The sequence below is a fragment of the Phoxinus phoxinus genome, assembly GCF_949152265.1.
Source record: "Phoxinus phoxinus genome assembly, chromosome: 6".
Classification (NCBI taxonomy): Eukaryota; Metazoa; Chordata; class Actinopteri; order Cypriniformes; family Leuciscidae; genus Phoxinus; species Phoxinus phoxinus.
In genome coordinates, this window is record NC_136881.1 from 23,905,004 (window position 1) to 23,927,319 (window position 22,316).

The 22,316-nt window shown below is 38.0% G+C and overlaps 2 protein-coding genes across 9 annotated transcripts in view; both read right to left on the reverse strand.

Annotated features, from left to right (window-relative positions):
• The window catches only part of kcnq5b (potassium voltage-gated channel, KQT-like subfamily, member 5b), a 110,258-nt gene extending 96,701 nt beyond the window's left edge, over positions 1-13,557 (reverse strand). For 2 of the 5 annotated variants that reach the window (XM_079616667.1, XM_079616666.1), the window contains exon 1: positions 9,835-10,528. In XM_079616667.1, the coding sequence (XP_079472793.1) occupies positions 9,835-10,187 (353 nt within the window). In that variant the 5' untranslated portion in view covers positions 10,188-10,528. Of the gene's footprint in view, positions 1-9,834; positions 10,603-13,199 lie in introns of those variants that run through there. The other 3 variants (XM_079616668.1, XM_079616669.1, XM_079616665.1) reach the window with 3 other exon arrangements.
• A 1,033-nt stretch (positions 13,558-14,590) lies between these two features.
• rims1b (regulating synaptic membrane exocytosis 1b) overlaps positions 14,591-22,316 on the reverse strand; it is an 81,305-nt gene continuing 73,579 nt past the window's right edge. For all 4 annotated transcript variants that reach the window (XM_079616663.1, XM_079616660.1, XM_079616661.1 and 1 more), the window contains 6 exons: positions 21,565-21,782; positions 19,864-20,014; positions 19,134-19,240; positions 17,875-17,976; positions 17,512-17,651; positions 14,591-17,257 (listed from right to left, as the gene is read on the reverse strand). In XM_079616663.1, the coding sequence (XP_079472789.1) occupies positions 17,039-17,257; positions 17,512-17,651; positions 17,875-17,976; positions 19,134-19,240; positions 19,864-20,014; positions 21,565-21,782 (937 nt within the window). In that variant the 3' untranslated portion in view covers positions 14,591-17,038. The remainder of the gene's footprint in view (positions 17,258-17,511; positions 17,652-17,874; positions 17,977-19,133; positions 19,241-19,863; positions 20,015-21,564; positions 21,783-22,316) is intronic.

Here is a 22,316-nt window from a genome sequence, read left to right on the forward strand (position 1 = left end):
TCCACCGTGGTCTCCTTTTTGATCAGCGGAAACGATTTTTGCTTGTTTGGGATCTGACTGTCCAGCGTATTTGAAAAAGTTAAGCAAACTTTCCTGTCTTTTTGACATTTTTCCCCTGAGTGAAACGATCGAGGCTAACAGCAATCTCAACTCGTACAATAAGCGCGCAAGTCATGTGTCACAAACATTGAACACTACACAAACAGTAATTTTTTTTTTTTCATTTAGGCAATTAATTTTAGTGACACAGGAGGTGCCGGATCCAATAAAAAAGGTTCCGGATCCAATGTCGGAGGTGACGGAACATGTTCCGGCGTGTTCCGGCTCAAATTAAGCCCTGGTAAAACCTGACTTTTCAAATGAGTGTGAACGTGAACTGCGCGTGCTGCTCATTCCTGCCAGAGTGAGCGCCGCTCTCGTTCACGTTCATTGTATGAAAAGTGATTCGTTCAGTTCAGCGTTCGGCGAAAACGCGTTCATGCACAACACTGATAATGGTAATGTATGGCAGTCCAAAAAAGTGCATCCATCCATCATAAAAGTATTCCATATGACTCCAGGGGGAAAGGCCTTCTGAAGCAAGGCGATGGGTTATTACATTAAAACTTTAAAAACTAAAAAACTAGCTTCCGGCAGACGGCCTACACAAATCGACTTGCGCCAAAAGAGTAGCCTAACACCTGGGGGTAGCGTAAGCTTTGACGCCTCTCAAGGTTCAAACAAATAGGGCTGGGCAACAAACTCAAGCTCCTCTTTCATGACCAGTCTTTTGTTTTGCCCTATCCTCTGCGCTTCTGCGTTCATCAATGCGTCAGGTCAGGGATTACTCTTACACCATAAATCGATGCGTATGGCCGTCTGTCAGAAGCTAGTTATTTTAGTTTCTAAAGTTTTAAATATGGATATTTTTCGCTTCGCTTCAGAAGGCATTTATTTAACAATAAAATAATTATGTGTGTGACAAAAATAAAATAACAACACATTAATTTTCACTTTGAATACATGCAAGTGTATTTTAATTATTATTTTCAACAATGTTTCTAAATATATTTTTAAGGTCAAAATGGCTAAAAAATTATAAATAAAAATGGCAAATTAGGCCTAATGGCTTTCATTTAACTGTGCAAAGATATAATGGGAGAAAGTATTCACCTTTTAAGTGTGTCTGCGGTCCGCTCAAAAGCAAAACTTAATTGAATGTGGCATACATGATTTCTAACTCCCCCTTTTCCCATTCACACGCACATCCTACAATAGAAGTTAATTTCTCGCAAACTTTCCATACTTCCAGGAGGACAAATGAGATCAAGTTTTGGTTGGCCCACATCATGTAGTGCATTTCAGAAACATGTTAAGGCCTGTTCTTTCTCACTGGTTAAGCGCAAGAGAAGAGGGCAAATGAGGATTAGATCCGACCTCAGGACCGCTCTGGGAACTATGGCTGACCTCTAAGACTGGTTCACTCTCACAGAGAAAGGCCTTAAATATGAGCTGCCCTCTGACTTCAAACTTCATCATCGCAAATAAATCTAAAGAAATACAGAAGGTCAACAAAGGTACACTATCTGGGAACATGTGCATATTTCAATAATGAATTCAAAGCAGACACACATGTGATTATGCATATTATATCATGAAAAATAAAAACTACTTTTGATATATAAACTGCCATTTTTGGCATCTAAACCATTATCAGCTGAATATTTATGAAGACTCTTCTAAACACATAATACAAAAGTACAAGAAATTTTGAACATTCAGATTTTGAACAGACGTTCATCAGACTCATGCTTGCTTTTCCATCTGTAAATCTCCACAAGTAACATGGGCAGCATTAAAGGTGAAAAAAAAAGCATTAACACTGGATTGTTTATTTTGGAAGGTATTGGGGGTTGGATTGGACCTACTGGAAACGGCAAGCCAAAGCTGGTAAGAGAGGTTCTTTCATTTGGAAACATGCAAACAAGGCTCTCTCTCTGTCTCTCATTTCACACTCACGCCCAATACATACACACTAAAGCATTTATTCAATTGCATGCTTCAAATCTGAAGGCTAAAAACAAGTGGACAAGATTTTAAAATAATAACCAGGGTCAATATGAAAAAGTCAGTGGTCAATACACACACACAGTCTACAGTGTGTGTGTGTGTGTGTGTGTATATAGGCCTACATATTATATATATATATATATATATATATATTCCTTTTTTCTAAAACTCAAAACAAAGATGAAATGACACTGTATGCAATGATATTTTGTTTTTAAACAAGCATGTGGCGTATCGAGCACTCATAGGCTGAGTGTAGCACACGTACCCTTCTGCGTACCCTGACGTGCACCTTTCCAAAAATGTAACAATGCGCCAATTCTACGCGGATGCAATCGCTGTCATTGGTCTGCTAGAACCGCTCCCTCGGGTTTCACATGGTCCCTCTGCATGTGTTATTTTGCGTCAATGCGGACAACGACGCAAGGTATAAATGAAAACCAACGCGTTGCCTATTGCGTAGAGGCTCCGGCGTAGGTCAGACGCCGAAGTATAAATCAGCCTTAAATGTTATTTCACAGGGGACATTTTCGAGTAGAACTCAAGTTGGGGACAGGTCTTCAAAAATAGGGATTGCCTGGTCACCCTATCTAATAGGTTCGGACCTCTTATGTATATTTTTTGCACAAACCCTATTCCATTCAAACCCTATTCCTTCGGTCCTCCTTTTTTGTTCATCAACTAGCCTAGCATAGTGTTTTTTCCAACATAGACTCAATGGAAACTTCCCAGATTAAATAAACACTACAGGCAGTAAAACTCCAACAACTGTAGGCCTATTGCTTTTCACACAAATTATGATGAAAGGTCAGATTATCGATTAATAAAGACATAATTTTCATGCCGTTCTTCATGCCATTCCCCAAACATTTTTGAAGTTTGTATCAATAACCAGCTCCACATGTATGGCTGTTCTGATGTAACAAACTTGCTTGATAGCTCAACTGGTACAGCATTGCACTTGTGATGCAGAGTGCTTGGGAATTGACCGTTCGCAAAACCCCGCCCTCGAACGGTTCTCGTCCAATCCTAGCTCAGCAACTGTAACTAAGGAGAAGGACCTCCGTCAAACATTAAGATTTCAGCAAGATAGTGAAACAATGCGCCTATGGCAGTGAGGTCTGCACGGGCTTAAACCTTAAGCCCGAACCCGAAATAACTTAACCTGACCCGACCCAAACATTACGGTTATATTTTAAGCCCGACCCGAGGTCCGTTTCTCACCTTTTTTTTCTTTTTTTTTTCATATGCTGTAGGCTATTTTATGATTGCTTGCAAGTTGCAACTATTATTAAAAAATAGGCTACATGTACAAACACCGTTTCAGTACGGCACTGCGGTCCCCTCGTCAGTCAGCAAACAAGAGAAAAAGCACGGACTTACTAATTACGAAACTTTGATGTGGTTGAACAGGTACACAGTCACAAATTCCTCTGGAACTCAAACATTAAACTTCAAAACAAAGTTCGCGCAGTTGCACAACTATTTACACAAATATATCCTTCTCAGTAGGCTACGAGTTATGAATGAAGAGAACAGCATCGAGAGTTGATGGTTTCAGCGCGTCCTCTGATTGCAGTGTTGTGACTGAAATAGCGCGCGCGGGAGCACACTATGCGCAAAACAGTTTTGTAAAATGTGTGATCAAATAAAAATTATTGATATATAATTTTACAAAACTGTTTTGTGCATGTGCTCCCGTGCGCTATTCTGTCTATACTTTCTGTCGTGCCCTGGAGGATGTCTGCTGCATTACTCCAAAACCAATCACTTAATGTATGGAGCTCAGCAGCCATGTGTCTGGTTCTCAATTGTTTGACGGGCGTAGTAACAATAACTAAGGGGCGTGGCTTTTGCGAACGGTCAATTAGCCTAAGTGTGAATTCTATGAAACAAGAGTCACAATAAAAAAGCTTGAAGACTTGTAGAAGCAAGTAGTTAAAATCAGCATGATTGCTATAGCAATTCTGTTTTTATCTCACATTTGCTTTTGTTAACATTAGCGGTTAGGTTTAGGGTAGGGTTTAGTGTAGGTGATAAACAAAAATAAAATTTTAGGGCCAGTGGGCCACTCATCCAACATATAATTTCCAAACTGCCGCAATACGTACAACAACCAACATAATACAACATTCACCTTTCAGATAAAGCTGAATAGCTTTTAGTGCCACTCAGTGGATATCTCACTTTGAAAGTGTCATCAAATGTACTATTGCATTTTGTTTAGTTGCCAGGTTAAAACCGTCACAAGTGGACACAATTTCACAGCCATTATACCAAGTCTAAGCCCCTGAATTAAAGACAGCATTGGTCATTTGTATAGACAGAGAGAGAAAGAAAGAGAGCAACATTTATGCATTGTTTTTTACATGATTCATCTGAACTACAGTAACTGCAGCTGCAGAAAGTTCCTCTGACTGTTCCTCTTCTCAGCTCAAATACTACAGCTGCAATAGGCTTTAGTTGTGGTAAATATATTCAACAGTGGGGGCAGCCCGTAGACACCAGGGAAAACACATAAAATCCTGAAGGCCTCATTTACTAAAACTGTGATCTTTACAAACATATGACTCATTTTGTACGTGTTTGCCTATTAAAAGGAAGTTTGTTGTAAGAAGGAGAAGTACAATTTGCCCTTTATCTGATATGGGTAGAGTTATATCTGCAAGTGCTCAAGAAGCAGAGAGCGGTTTCACAATGTGACCGGCAGCTTCCTGTCTGGTGTGTGAAATGAGTCTGTGAGAGGACATGTGTCTGTTTGTAAGACACTACAGAGAGTGTCTTCTAAACCCTTAAACGTGTGTATAATGGTCTCCCTGTTCAATGTGGTGTTAAAGTGAAACAAAGAGTTTGATTATCAAAATACCTTGCCTTTTATCTCACTAACTCTTTCACAGACTTTTAGTTTGACTCTCTGAGACTTTCTTTACTGCGTGTTAGAAGAAAAAGAAGAGAACTCCCACACATATTCTTTCTCTTATACTAAAAATATGAACTTTCATGTACAAGCTTGTTCCTGGCTCTTAAAGTGAGCAATTTGACATCACTTCACACTGGCTACTGGTTAATCCATTCACACATCCATTTTCCAAACCGCCTGTCCTATGTAGGGTCACAGGGATACTGGAGCCAGCCTATCCCACAGGAAAACACCCTGGATGGAAGGCCAGTCCATCACAGATATTAGAAAAATGCTAACCAATATCAAAAAAAGCTATTTATTAAATTCATATTCGGTCTGGCTGCATTCTGGTGTAGAGCTCTCACTTTTTTACGATCCAATCCACTCCTGCCCAACATTTATTCTCATGATTAAATAACTTTTCACTTTTAAATACATCACATTATTGATGTAAGTCAGTAAGTGGATTGTGAATTGCAGTTTACGTTGACTAATGTATAATTTCAGAAGAAGATATTGTGAAAAAAGTATGTTGTCCTTCCAAAATAACGTCATTAAGGCCCAGTGTTGGCTTTCACTGCATTAGCAAAAACACATATTTTTCGTAATTTTTTGGGTGAACTATGTCTATGAATATGCATGACCTAAAAAAAAAAAAAAAAAAAAAAAAAAAAAAAAAAAAAAAAAAAGAATATGCATGACCTGACTAGAAAACAGCTGTATAGAGGAAATGGGGACACTGCATGTGTAAATGTGTGGTATATGTGTGAAAGTGTGAGGGAGGGAGAGAGTACGGTAAAATGTTACATCAAAACAGAGCAGCATAGCCACTAAGAGGTTAATAACAACTACATCTACAGAATTATGTATGGCAGTGGTGTGTATGATTTGACTTCAGTTACACACATTTAAAATATTCAAGCTGAGCCCCCTGGGTGAGATTTTTAAGGTGGCCGTTATTTCAGAATGTATCACATTTCTATTTCCATGGAGACGCCTAAGCTTGACACACCTCAACCACAATAGCGATTAATGACTGATGTAGCAGTTTTATTTATTTTTATTTTTCATTTAAAATATTCACAAACCTTAGAATCTAGAACCTAGAGTTTGTTGGTACAAAAGGTAATACATCCACTTCTACAGAAAGACGAAAGAAAATGGCTGGTGAACTGGGCAAAGAATAGAGTAAACTTTACTACTAAAGTCATGTCACCTTTATTTATATAGGCCTAGCGCTTTTTACAATACAGATTGTATCAAAGCAGCTTCATAGTGATAACATTAAAATAATACAACAAGTTTGTTTCTAGAAGATAATTGCGTCATCGTCCAACTAAAGTAAGGGCCTAAGGCAGACCAATAATATTGTTGATTATTAGGCTACATGGCTTGGTTGAATTCTAATCTAGAATTACATATTAGGCCTAAATGTCTCAATGTGTGTAAATACAATGTGTTTTAGACATGAATGAACCGTTTTTTCCCCCTGCTAATTTTGCATAGATTTTTTGCTTCCATAGACATAATTTTGTATTTGACAAATTATAAATATTTTTGCTTATAGCCTACTTATGTGTATTTAAATGTCTGAAACCTAAAATAAACATTGTGGTTGACAACCCTGAACAGTTGTGAAATATGAAAATGCTCAGCGTCAGTCAAAGTGCAAAAGTATATTGATTACGTACTCCTAGGCTAGTTTTGCGTTGCACAATTAAACTTATTCGAAACATAAATAGCGTCTTGAATTTAAAGGCTACTAGGCCTATTGGGTCATTGAAGATAAACAATATTTGATTAGGGACCAGACTAGATTAGAATGATCCAGCCCGATCTCATGAAAGTGCGTATCTATACGACAAATGTTATTTCTCGTGCCATTTATACGTGCACGTGCATATAATGCACTTAATGGCATGTAATACGCACGCACTCCCCACGCACGCACTTCATGTTGAATGGTCACAACGGTGATCAAACACGTCAAAGGGTCAAACTATCACATGCCTGAAATGCCAGTGCAAGAGTGAAAACCAAAATGGTTAAGAGGTTCTAAAAAACAAACATTTGTCAAGTCTTAGACAAGAAGTGGAAGTGGGCATCAGAATAGGGGGGGGGGGGGGGGGGGATGCAAGGTCTCAAGATGCTTTTTTAAAACGTTAAACTGATTTTAACTTGAGCACCACGTTACATTGCAAAAGACGCGAGCCCAGCGGTTATGCACGTCCATCTAGTGCGTGTTTACATAGAAAAAACAATGTAAAAGTGCATTCGAATGGAAAAACATGCTCTGTGTGAATGTTCTCTAAACAATGGGAAAATAGTGTCACTCAGCCGAGTGCAGAATAATTCTGCACATTCTTTTTTACAGAGTTAGCTAATATTATGAGAACCATTTTTAAAAGCCCCACAGAAAAAAGGCTCTGCGCTCTGCCTGACTGACATAAATAAGAGCAACTGTCACTTTCCTTTCAAATGCCTGCTGACTCTTTCTCCTCTATCAGCTGTCAATCACCTTCAAGTGTCACACTTTTATGAGGCTTCGAGGCCAAGCATCTGCTGAAAAGCATCAGGGCTGAAGGAAGAAGGTGATAATTCTGGGAAAATTGAGGTTGTAATGATTTCATTAGGATGTAATGTAATATTTTTTTTTAACACAGAGTTGCATTGACGTGACAGAGCTTGCGTTCCCAAACTGCTTAGATTATTGAATCATTTTATATTCTGTTTTGATTTAATTAATTATTCTCTTTCTCTCTCTCTGTGATCTAGTGATAAAACATAATCCAGTGGGGCTCAAATGCACCTATAACTACCAATAGCATAGCCGAAGTATTTAGTTGGTTGTGACACAAGCAGCGAATAAGCTGGTAGCATGGGTGAGGGGCTTCTTGAGTAAAAGTCGGGCTTCCCGGAAAGTCGCACCCCCAAGTTTTTCGTCCCAGGGATGTCTCATGATGAGTGCGGAACAACAGTGAGAGGAGAGGGTTTTAAATAAAGAGACAGTTTATACATCAGTGTGGCTTCTCTAAAGTAAATAATGCTTCTTCTCAATATACTTTACTAAATTAATATTGTAATTGTATTGTAACATTCAGATTCACCCTAGAGACAAAACCGATTTCATGTTCATTGCATTTTGACCCGATATTGTAATTTACAACATAATCGTATGTCATAACTATAATCATTTATATAATCATAACATCAACATAATCTTTTGAGAACCATTCACGAAATAGATCTGACAGAAAATAATATCATAAGATTCTAAAATGTCTGATTAAGAATAATAAAATAATTAATAATACTCAAAATATTCCCTGATGTAGGCTAGACCAATATATCAATCCTTATCGCAAAAATCTGACGATAATAAACATTTTTGGCAAAAGCCTTATCTCTCATACACTCAAACCTCCTCCTTTATTACCCTTCATTATTTGAAGAGTGTCGTGTTTGGGCTTGCAAAGAACACTTGGTGAGGAATGAATTGACTTGCCCTTATCCTTGTGGAACACACAACAACAAGACAGAAAAAAACAGTAACGTAACATGTCTCAACTTCCCAATGCAACACTAAGTGAAATTAAATCCTAAAATCAAATGGACTTTATGAGCAACTGCACGGATAAACAAAGCACTGAAGGAATGAAAACAAGAGCTCCCGCTTAAAGTTGTTAGATAACATGTGCAGGTGTTGAAGCCTGTTCTTGTCTTTCAGCAGGCTGTGCATGGACACAAGATTTGCACAAAACCTCATGCCATCAAATGACCTTTTCACATAAACGGGAAATTAGATTTCTTTAGAGGAAGAAATTTGACTGACCACTTCATAAACCTGGGTCACTTCTCATCTATTTGTGCCGTAAGGAAATTAAGATGAAAAAGCATAACTAAAAAACTCCCCTTGACTGAATCCAAATAAAGATAAACATGATGCAAGCTTAATTATCCTCGGGTCATTCCAAACCAGTTTTGATATTACAAGTCTTTTGGAGTAATACAAAAGCTACTAGGTCTATGTGAGGAATACTCCAAATGTATGATGTTATGTACTGAATATCTTCCCCTTCAGTGGAAGCCATTAAGTTAAACTTGTGAACCAAATATGTCTGTTTCATGAATGAAGACTTGGAATATAGCCTAGCAGATAAACATCAGCACTTTCATGATATTGGAAGCTCCAGTCCCCAAATCATGTGTGGGAAAAAGAGAAACCAGGACATGCTGCAAAACATCTCCCTTTGTGTTCAAGTTAAGAAAGTTGGAACAACATAAAAATGTTTGTTTTAAAAATTGTTCCTATATATTTGTGTCTCTGTTTGTGCCTGCTGAGTGTGTTTGTTTGTCAGTGTCTAAAGCTAATGAGAAGCTCTTGAAGTCTTTCAAGGCTTCCCAAATCAGATCACATAATAATCAAACTATCAGTCTTATTCTGAATGAACATTTAGCATGTCAGGTTTTTTAGTAGACTACAATTCCTTTGTTGGCTGAAAATTCAAGACCCAAACTTAAAAGAAAAATACAACCATTTTGATACTGTGATGATTTCTGTGTGGTCTGCCAGCTGAACACGCTCTGCTGTTATCATCTCAAAATAAAAGGCAGAGTAAACACAACATGAAGTTAAAGGCGAATATCATATTCTCCTTAAGAGACATGAATAATTTACCATTTCATTTCCACATCTTGTTCTCTGTAGGCCTATATCAAACATACACAGATCCCACATCCCAGGGACGTTTCCTTTGAATACGTGGCAATAGTACGAAAAGACCTTAAAAGCAACAGGTACATTTTCTAGTTGAAAAACTTTGAGAAATTAAGCAACGCTTTCCATATCACACAAGCACAATGTTAATAAACGCTGCACTTACACAAAAGCGTGGTAGATAAAAGCCCATGATCTGGGTCTCTCCAGCACGTTGTACAGGTAGTTCTGAAACCTCCGGTAGCGCGCGTTTCTCCGGCCGCTTTGCGCTCCGTACACCAGTGGCTTTCCGAGCAGACTCAGCCGAGCGCCCTGCTTCCCCCGGTCTCTTTCCGTAACCGATGCACCTGTGCCGGCATGAGATGCGGACAACAGGCCGTCCCCCGGCCGTGAACAATTGTTCTTCATTCTATTACCACATTCCACATGATCCAATCCGTAACTTTCGGCGTGGTGCCCGGGAGAAGTGTTCATCCAGAGGCCGGAGCCGACCTCATCTCCGCTGTGGTTGCGGGGCATGGCATCACCAAAGCAGTACCAAACACGCGTGGCATGCGTATTGTTATATATCTGGTAGATGAAACGGGAGAAACTACCAACGCGAAATGTCAAAAAGATTCAAAATATAGTACAATTATCCTTCGGTCGTGACGCGCGAACGCCACTTTCTTCGCTTCTATGGACACACTTCAGTAAATGGTAAGCGTATAATGTCACTGCTTGTGGCGTTGACCCACAAGAAGAGCCCGTCAAAGTGACTTTATGTCTGCAGTTGAGTCTTGCGTGTACAGCTCGTGTTACTCCAGAGCGCGCTTTTGATGTCGCTCCACTCACTGCGCACAGGAAATCAACTGTGCCATTCTGCGTGCTCGTGCAAGGACACATATAACGCGTTAAGTAATAAGCGTGTAAATATTCCCAATCAGCATCCGCTGTCCTTTCCGACGCGAGCCTGCGGTAATTCGTGACAAGAACAACGGGACTTCAGTGTTTCTGCCGGCTGATAATAAGGCTGACGGTTGAAGATTCATGTGTATAGTCAAATATTTATTTGCGTAACAACTTGTTCTTGAAATCTTAGTTCCTAAAGTTGAACTGATGATATGATACAGTTCCTCAGTGACAGACCACAAAGCTGCTACCTTTCAGGAATCAATCATCGTGTTAAAAAGAAAACAAAACGGATGCAAATTATTAAAATAAGCTGTCTTTATCCCCTCAAATCTCAAAGCAAACTGATGGACGGGTCTCTCGGAAAGTTTTTTTCCCTGCATATTAGGTTAGGCTATGGAACGTTTCAGCGTTTTTAAATGTTAATTTTATTTCAAAATACACCAAATCGCGTTTGCCCAAATACTTTATAAAGGGACTTGGTTTGCATGAGGAGGTAACCATAGCAACACTAGCCTATATGTCGGCTCTTTCAAAACACAGACTAACGTCAACAAATTGAGCCCCATGAATTGCTTTAGAAATTCGTTGTATGAGTGATTGCATAATTTAAACTCTGAATAACTAGAAAATTGATTCGGCTATATCCTATATTAGAATTAAATGTCTCCTTGAAGGCTTTGCTAAATATTTAGACTATCAAATTTTCCCTTTTATAGAGCTTCCGTAGTAGCCAACTGTCAGACAGCCCATGTGACTGAACCCAAAATAAAAATCCACACGCACACTGTTTTCTGTGTGGGCATGCTCGCCCTCCCCTGCAGTTAAACCCTGATCTACTGCTGTATCATGATCCATCTGTGAGCAGAAAAAAATATATGGCTACATATGCAGGCTATTCATCTTGGGGAATTCCGCCAGCATGCAAAATAGCCATTTGAGTATTTGATTCTCAAATTAGACGCTTGAGTTTAACTGTCAGTTAAAAGTCGCTGCTCAACTAACGTTAATGTTTAAGAGGGAGAAACCAAGTTTAATTAACAGCAGACCAACATATTTAACACGAGCGCACGGAAAAGTGCAAATCCGTAAAAATCTAACAGTAACGGAATTTGAATTAGAGATCTTCCATCAATTTCATTGGCTTTCAGTTAAAAGATTCCGTTATAAATCCCATGCAGCTGTCATGATGAGGGAAACTGTGGCTTTCGTCTTCTGACTGCGTGCTTCCTCTATTTTTCAGTTCAAAGCGCCTTCTTGCGTTCACAATTAGCATAGGCTATTGTACATACAGTAAGCAATCTTGCGCAGGATTTGTTCCATGTCTGTGCTAAATAATTGATCAATTGAGCGTTACCATGGACCAGTAAAATCAGTTATTCCGTGTGTGTTTTTTTCTCCACCAAAAAAATATGTAGGCTACTATTTCAAAAGCAATTAATAGCCTACCAAGACCTTTTAAAATTGTTCCATGACTCAGATCAACATCGATAGACATGTCTGTTAAATCTAGGCTAAGTTTCCCCCCCTTTTTCACGCTGATGAGTGATCATTTACATGTGGCTCATATTGGGCTGCATTCATTGCTTCTCAACCTTACATCCAATGACTCAGACTATAGAAAGTATGAAAACATGCGATGGAGTTACATTCGAGACATAATTAGCCTACCCTCAGACTCAAAATTAATTCTGTCTCATCAAGGACTAAGAATAGAAATATACCCTTCTCCATCTGCGTGCTACATCGGGACTGCTGTTAATGAGACACGTTCTGTTATGTATTTTATATTGTGAGAAACTTGAGAGAATGATCCAGTAAAGCCCACAATGGAATCATTCCTGCTTGCCATGCCCACTCTTGCTGCAACCACTACCATCACTTGCTATCAGTCACGAGTGGAGCACTGGGGTCATTGGCTGAACACAACACAGAGACATGTATCAGGCTAATTGCTGTGACGCCAGTTTGCGAGGCGGCAGGGAAGGACATGCAATCATGTTACACTGACTGCAACATAGATGGCGACGGACAATATACGTTAGGTGAATTGCAAATTGTTACTTTTTGCTTCAGGCGGAGTTTAATAGTCTAATTGTTTTAATGGTAAGTAGGTTGTCTACATTAATGAGGTCTGGCTACTTACAATCTCTGTTTGAAGTAGCCTGACGTGGACATATTGGTTCTTGGGCTAGCTCTCGCTGTTAATTAATTCTAAAATCTACGGTCTAAAATTAAGTTCAATTCTTTATTAACCGCAGGGTTAAGTCTGAGCATTGCAAACAAAACGAGCCCCCCTGACGCTACAGAGTGCTGAGTTCATGATTATCCACAGCGCTGACTCTTGGAAGAATTCTTACAAACGTCTGCCCTCTGCTGGTGAGTGTGAGGACAACCGTCTCACGCGGCGCCAACGCAGTCAGCTGTTTCAATTCGCATAACACTACGCAGTAAAAGTAAGTTATGTAGCCTACTGTGAAGAAAAAGTAAATACTTTTGAGTGTGTAGCAAAAGAGTAAGCTTTATACGACTTCGTCATCTTTAAAGGGCAGCGCATATCCTGTCACCGTAAACTGCCCTTTCCTGTCAATCATCTTGTCACAGTTAAAATCCTCCATTCAATGTAATTTAATTTCCTACCGTTTCGGAGAGAAATGTTGTAGCACGTTAATCTGCCAGTCGTGGGTCCTTATGCGGAGAGTCTCCTCGCGTGTTTGCAATTTGAATATAATGATGTATTTAAAAGTTAATGGCTGAACTTATCTTTACAAAAGTTCACATGCTGTTGCAGATGAAATATAATGTAGATAACATCTAATAAATACATTTTCGTCAGTTTAGATACTGATAATTAATCATTCAAGCCCCTTTATCTAAACCTTTCTAACCCCGACTAGCATGTAGCCTAGTTTAAACAACAACAACATGTTTTGTAGTTCTAATCGAATCCTAGTCCAGTGCGCAATGGGTTGTGGGCAATATTAGCCGTTAGAGCATCGATCTGCACTTCGGATTCTGATTCGTTCAAAAAGGAAAAGTTCAAAATAACAGCATTTATTATTAAATCTTTTCTAACAATATAAATATTTACTGTCACTTTTTTTTATCAATTTGACACATCTCTACTGAATAAAAGTAATAATTTACTATTAATTTAAATAAAGACAAAAAAATGACTGACCCCAAACTTTTGAACTGTATATTGTTACAAACGATTTCTATTTTGATTTATAATTACTTTTATTTATTTATTTTTCGTTAAAAAAAATCCTAAAAAAAGTATCACCGGTTAATAGAAAAACTATTAAGCAGCACAACTGTTTCCAACATTGATAATAAATTAGCATATTAGAATGATTTCTGAAGGATCACTAAAAAGTCAGCGTTGCATCACAAAAATAAATTATATTTTAAAGTATATTCAAATAGAAAACCATTGTTTTAAATTGTAATGATATTTCACAATAGTACTGTATTTTTGGTCAAATACGTGCAGGCTTGAGGATCATATAAGAGACTTCTTTGAAAAACATTAAAAATAGTAATGTTTCCAAACATTTGACCGGTACTGTATGTATAACAGTCTCATGTGACATTATTCATGTTTAACTTTGTTTTTGTTTGCTATTGTTTTACTTATGAACCATGTAGATAAACATTATTAGTGGAAAATCCTGAGGGATAGCCAATTCCATCATGGATGAGGTCGTACAAAACATATTGCATACAGATGTTATTGTTCCTAAATCAAATCTCAAGATGTCAGCCAACACTATATGAATGCACTAGTACATGATAAATGTATGGGTCAGAAAAGTCTGAGGTCAAAAGCGATTACATTTATTTATTCTAGTGTTTAGTAGAGACTCTAGTGTGTGACTCTAGTAGTGACTCTAGTAGTGTTAGTGTAACTCTAATCTAGTGTTTCTCAAATCTGGGATAATATATGGGCTGAGGTGAGGTTTGTTTGTCTAACCACTGTTGATGCATAAAAAGTTAAATGAAAAAGAGAAGAACATAAACACTGGGTTGAAAATTTCTTCCACACACTTTTTTTTATTTGGAAATAATAAAAATTAACTTTTTTCTTTTTCTTTTAAATATAAAACATACACATCATATGAGCCACACCTGTATACAAACAGAAATGTTGCAGTGAATACTTTTTCTTTTTCATCATCTCAGTGAAACACATACTAGGAGTTGTAAACAGTCAGCATTGTTTTCCCCTCTACTCAAGAATACTGATCAAGTAAAATAAAACCTGTCTCTCATGAATAAAAACAATCTTTTTTTCTGATTTCGTGTTCATAGCAGAGGTGAAGAATTTGGCTCGAAAGCACAGAGAAAATGACGATCTGGCTACAGCTTCAGAGCGGAGTGGTTCGGCCCTCTAAAAGTGACAGTGAGAGCTCTAGATTTGGACCCATATGATAAGAAAGGTGTCCGCTCAGCGGTCCCATATTGGGATGGTTGTTCTCAAAAGTAAGCCTTGGCCCCTTTGCAAATATGGCTTAACCACATGGTTATCTCATATTTACAACACATGCGCTAATTAGTCTCTGTGCATCTACATTTATATTTAACATGTATACGGTTATGTATGTATGATATATTTTTGACATTTCCTGTTTTGATATCGGTATACTCTTGAATAACTTGATTGGATGTATACACATTTTATAGGTTCATTTCTGTGGTTTTGATGTAAATTATGATTCAGTAAAATCTGTAAAACAGGAAGGAGGTTAGCTTTTGTTCAGTGTTACAGTACAGCACATTTCCCCAAAGGTATATAAAAAGGCTAAAAATAAATAATTAAAAACTTGGAAAAAAAATGTTGCAACATTCAGCACCGAATGGAGGACATGGACTGTTTTTTTTAAGCTGATCTGAAAAGTCTGAGTGAAAGCAAATGGCTTCTTTTTCTTGGTTTATCTCTTATATTCAAGTACAAGCAAACTGTACAGTACATGCAACATACAAGCTGGCCTACAGTATGTTGAACTAACACATATCTATTTCTGTTACTTTTTAACATTTGTGTAGTCTGTTTTACAAAAATGTGCATGCAGCTGGGAACTGATCCGAGTCATGCGCTGCTCCACTGCACTGGAGGGAGGGGCCAGTGGCCTGATAGATGATTGGTGTTTATGTTTGTGATGGCAAAATCTGATTGGTCACTTCAACATTTACAGAGACACACAAGAGGAATTTGCATTTTTTTTTCTCATCTCATTTAAAAATCAAGCTTTTGTGCTTGTATTATTCATTTAAAATAAAGACATATGTGCAAGGGCTTGTTGAAGAGTTTGAGTCAATCGTGTGACCTCAGGGTGGTATAAGTTGAAAGTGGCTTTTGCAAAACCATATATATTAAAAAGGAAAATGTACACTTAATCACTTACCATCAAACAAATTTAAAAAGTTAGTTTAATGTCTAAAAAACTCTATGTATCAAGATTTACTCAACAGATGGAAACATAATTGTATAGATTTCTTTTACCAAAGACCCTAAATTAGAAAACTTACATGTACACAAATATGTTTACCTTGGTACATAGTGTTTTTTCATTAATTAAATATATACTTTTTAAATGCATTTAATGATACGTGTAAATACCTACAAATCAGATTGAATTCACTGAATAAGATGATGTATGCAATGGACTGTAGGATAATGTAATCGTTTCAGTAAATAAAAATGTATACTGTGCAAATAAATGTGTATTTTTCCAGATACGTTGTCTTCAATCTCTTTTTTAGCATTTCTTGTCATTTTCACAGCACACTGGACAACACAAACCTCTTGATTTTCATCAAAATGTGCCAGAGATGTTAAAAATAAATAAATAAATAAAACTGAACAAATATAAAATAACTTCTAGAAGAGAGTGGCCTCTGCTAGCTGTCACAAGCATTGAAAACAGAAGAACTTTTTGGAGGATATGAACCATGGCTTTGGGTCCTCCAGGTTTAGGCACCAAGAAAGGCCCTGCCCTTCCAGACAACCTCCCCAGGGGACGCCCTACGTCTTTCCAGTGGCTGACCTTTGACTTTCAGTACAAACGGGGTTTAGACAGGGCCTCGGCTGAGGCCCCACAATCCCTTGGTCAGAGGTCACCTTTGTTTTTGGGCTGATACATTCTGATGCTCTGTTAAAAACTAGCTAACGTACATTTCTTTAATGAAGACTTGACAGAATATCACCCTGCTTTCTATGTCACCCTAAAGCGGTGCTTCCCACGTGCTAGTGTGCTAGACAGCACTAAATCTCACGCAACAAACAGTGAGAGAAACAAACAAATTCGGCAGAACACGTGCTACCCACAAAGAGGAAAACATAAAAACAAAGTCACAGGAGTGATTGTCAGATTTGACCAAAGCTTTGTGTCATTTCATCGCATTTTCTGCCTGGCTCTTATTGTTGTCTTGTTGTCTCTCAGCTTGTATTGACTGTGCTTTATATTGTTAGTCCACTACGATCGAACCCCCGGAGGTGCCGGTGAATTGTCCAGGGATGTCTGAGAAGCACGTCGAGTTATAGAGGCAAGAGTTGGGTCGACAAGGGAAGAAGGCGGGAAAAGTTTGTACCAGCCAATGACATTGCTGGAGAGGTCCAGCTCCTCTAGTAGGATTTGTGCAACTCCCATGAAGGATTTGTGGTCCATTCGCCCATAATCTCCCCAGACAATTACCTAATAGGATGAAATCAACAGTTTGTTTATTGATTCATCAGTGGATGGAACTCTCAGGTCACATAATCAAAGTTAATAATATATAATCTCAACAATGTGATCTATTTAAATTAGACAATTGTCTTTTTCATGCAGCCCATGCAGCTTCAATTACATTTTCTCACAGAAGTTTTGTTCAACTGCATCATCAAGAGGATAGAATCTGAAAAAATAAACTAAACGTAGAAAAAAGGCAAAAAAGCCACATGACTCACTTGTAACACTTTACTCTGCGGACTTTCTTCAAACTGCAGTGCTTGCTGGTACAGCGGGTCAAGTGTCTTGCGTGCAATTTTTGTCTTCTTCTTAGCTACATATGCCCCATTGTGTAGAAGATAGACTTTGACATACGGAGCTATGATTGAACAGAATGGATCAAATTAGGCAATTATCAACACAATGTATACTACTGACATTACTGAACATATCAAGTATGACTAGATCTGGCAAATTTGGCTGTTTTCTGTATCACCTAGAACTGCTTGATGAGTTACAGTATGTGGCTGAGTAATATGATACTGTACATGTGGAGTTTGAATCGCAAGCTGTGAGGTCAGAATACATCAGAAAGGGCTCACCAGGGAGCGATTTGGATCCTGGTTTTTGGATGAGACCTCGTGCTCGTATCACCTCCACCTCCAGCTGGCCTTTCTTATTCACCATGCCAATCTGAATGTCACCTGGACATCACAAAATATGCAAATAAAACCAACTTAAATTGGCCATTTTATTTAAATGGTACATTTGCTTAATGGATTTATTCAAATGGTTCATGCAAAAACATTATTTGACATTATTTCCCAAGACAGTTACCTTTTGTATTTTGAACTGAAGTCAGTAAAATAGGACTGTAAATTTAATTTACTGTATTTAGTACAAATATAGAAAAAAAACTAGAATACAACATAACTGTTTTTAACTTGACACAAGTCTTGAAAAGAGACGCTAAAAACTGTGACACGATGCAGTGGTAAATTATGTCCATATGACAGATTTTATAGACTGATGATTCAAAAATAGCATAGACAGATCACTGAAACGCATCCAATGTGAACCTAAGTCTATCTTAAAAAGAACTTGATTGCTAAATGAATTGCTATGAACTGTAGGCCAGCTTATGTTCAATTATATGAAAAATAAAGTAAATTCTAAAGCACATTTTTTGTACAGTATTGTCTTTTCATTTGTCTGCTTAGATAACATAATCGCTTCCATTACATTGGTTCTTCGCTCATTTTTATATACAGTATGCAGTTACTTGTGTAGTTAAAGAGGCTATATGCGTTTTTCTGAAATTTAAACTCGCGACTGACACCTGTGGCCAAAAAACAGAACTGCTCTTCCTTTCTGCTCGCTCGTACGTGCACACTGCACAAGTCATCTGCTGCAAGGAGGTCAGGTCAACATTATGTTTACAGAGGTAAGAACAGTCAAATACATATATTGTTTGAGATAAGTGTTCTGAGTGATCTGAAACGTTTAACATGAACGCGCTTGACGTCACATCCGCAGACAGCGCGGGAAAAATTCGACCCGACAGAAAATAGGAAAAATATGATACAGGCTTATAGGTGCACCCACTGTGAGCAGACAAGGTGTCAGTATGCTCATCAGGAGATGTTTGAGTCATACATGGTAAAATAAAAAGGCTATTGTTTCGTTTATTTTGGGGGAAAAGTTCCATGTAGCCCCTTTAATCAAATTAAATCACAATCAGTTGCATATAACTGAATAAAAATGGTAAACAATTGACAGAAATGGGATAAGGATAGGATGCTACAAGGGAGAAAAGTAAAAAAAAAAAAAAGATTGAAAAAAATCACAAAGAAAATCTTACCAATTGCTGGCGTGGCTAGGGTTTGTCGACCGACTAGTTGAGCAGGGCCCAGTCCATCCAGGAAGTCACTGAACTGAGTCTCGACTCGAACTGCTGGAAAAATTGGACTGACAAAGACAAACATTGTAATGAAAAAAGGTGTTGCAGGTGTTGTTGTTCTTACTGTCTTATAGTAGATTCATAAAAGAAAAAATCTAGTAACGGGATCGGAGAGTTTGGGAGATCAATTTCCTTTTAATTGGTCTCTTTAAAATGATCAATGTATCCAAAGTATGTGGGTTTGTATTCCGGCATGGTGTTCCCACAAACCGAAAGTCTTTTTGAAGCATGTTTACATGTTTATCCATAATGGCAATGCCTTACTGACTGTTGTTTGGATAAAAGGAACAGCACTTAATGAGGCTGCTATTTCTAGAAAGTAATAATCCCGCTTTAAGATAGGACATTTCAGAATGGAAAAAAATATGTAACATTTGGATCATTGTAAATACAGGAACAGGAAATTGCTCCAACTGACCCCTGCTTTGGGACAGACATGTACATACAAGAACTGGCAATTGGTATGAAAAGATAACAAGAACAAATTTTTCCATGTTGTTTTAGAGAACGCGTAACAGATGTTTGGAGAAGTGCGTGACCAATGCAGTGCCAATCTTGCTCTCATGGGAGAAGTGCTGCATTTAAAAAATTACAAACTATAATCTAATAAAGCAACGAGAAGGAAACTTACCTGCCCTCTGAGTTGTAGCTGTTCGTGCTTCCGTTGTTGGATTCTCGGCTGGGTTGACGACTCATATTCCTCTGCAATTCCACAGCCATTCCCGTCTCCTGACTGCGCTGGATTGTCCCTTGACTGCCCTTCGACTTCTTATTGGACGCCTCTGAAGATGGACAGATTCCACAAACAATAAAGGAATGTACTTTTAAGACTTTTAAGAGAAGTTTGTATCACTCATTTGGAGAAAAAAAAAATTCTGTATCTCTCCTACATGATTGTCTGTAATACATTTTTAGAGAGAGCAATGAGATCGATGTCCTTTCTAAAAAATTCCGGTCAAGCTGCACACTATCTTTCTAACATGCTACATCCTTTTGGATGTTTAAAGCAGACAGCGAAATAATTTGATAGTGCTTGTAGCTCCCACTGGGATGAGAGCTAACCGTACTGCGTTAACCACCCCTTTATCTGTCTTAAAAAACGAGGGGGAGGGGGGGCATGTCTCCTCCTGAGTCACTTTTGTCTTACATAAAACAGAGAGAATAAAATGCAGATCCCCCGCAGGTCTTACGACTCCTCTAATGTGCTTTCAAGACTTTTTTCAAAAGAAACAGGCTCTGTGGCAGTGGCATGAGTCGCCTGATGGAAAGTCTTATTATACCAAACAATGCAGAGTCAGTCCTGACATCTGAAAGTACTAAAATGGCCACAGGTGCCCCTTTTGAAAAGATGCTATTCAGGTTTGATGAGGACAAACAAACCATAGCTAAAGCATACATTTGAACTCGTAGCAGGATACTGATCAAAGGCTGAAAAAAGAAAAGTAGGCTTAATGTTTATGACACTGCATTTTGTGTGTCCTCTTGTTTTGTCTAGTGAAAACACTAACAATCTCTTAGGACAAACACACGTTTTTTTTATGTCAGGTAACCTCAAAAACATCTAAACAAACTTTTTTAATTGAAGTACATTTTGGGGTCTTTTAGATATTTTTTTAAAAAGAAGTCACTTATGTTTACCAAAGCTGTTTGTTTGATCAAAATACAGTAATTTTATGAAATATTATTACAATTTAAAATATATCTGTTTTCTATTTTTATATCCTGTGATGGCAAAGCTGAATTTTTTGCAGCCATTACTCCTTCAGTATTCAGTGTCACATGATCCTTTAGAAATCATTCTAATATGCAGACTTGGTGCTCAAGAAACATTTCTTCTTATTATGTTTTTTTTTTTTTTATACAACAGTTGTGCTACTTAATAGCCTATTTGTGTGGAAACCATGATTTTTGTATTCTTTGATAAATAAAAAAGTGTGAAATATTGGACTGGAAATATTTGTATCATTGTAAATGTGGCAGTTTCAAGGTTTGTTGTCAACAATTATTGTGTTATATACAGCTACAGTCGCAGAACCTGAGTCTTTGTTGATCCTGGAACAACATTCCAATCAACCAATCAGATTTGAGAGAGACAAGTTTACAGTTTATCTTAAGTTTAGGCTTACAACCAGGGTTAGGTGCTTCTACATAAGTGTTATTATTCACCAATTATTTCCCTCTGATTTTAGGGATAACTCATGGATAGAGTTAGGTTTAGGGGTAGGGATATGGTTAGGATTAAGTTTTCAGACAGAAATGTTGTTCCAGGATCAACAAAATAAACAGGAACGAGTCTGACTGCAAAATCAGGACGTGCGCTAAAGACACTGACCCGTTTGACTGATCTGTGAGGTGCTTCGGCTGCGACGGTTTCCCACAATAGCCACGAATCGAGCATTGAGGCTGGAGCGGCGCTTTTTAGCTCCGGTCCCCACTGTTCCCAGAGCAGTGTCAGACTGGCTGCCGTCTGTTCGCTCTGATGTATTAATGTCACCACTAACACTTGTGCTCTTTAGCATATTCCGACCAGACGAGGCTCTGACTTGACGACTGTAAAAGAGAGATGAGTTGAGACAAATCAGTTGATACATAAAGGTAAGAGAGAGACAACTGTTGAAAACCATATTCAAGATCTTAATGCTTTATTATTTTTCAAGATGTAGCTATGTAACGTTACACTACTAAAACAGCTTACAAACCACGTTACTGATTCTAATCTAAGCACAAAATAATAGCTGGTTTTGTCCAATCACATTATTTTGCACAAGCCAGTACGGAAGAGAGAATGTTCTAATTCTGTTTTTGGACAATATCATCTGCATAAAATTAGACTGAATCATGACAAAGTAGTCAAAACTAGTCAACTCTAGTTATGACAACACTTGACAAGCACACCTGTTCCTGTGTTTTGAGTTTGAGCGAGACAGATTAAAAAAAAGTAACAAAAAAAAAAATAGCTAATAGCCTTTTGTTTACGTCATGATTCGTGATTTCCTATTTTGTTGCAGGTGGAATACTGTAAGTACCGAAAGTACAAATATCATTAATTTTCTGCTTGGGGGAACTGATTTTAAATGGTAATTT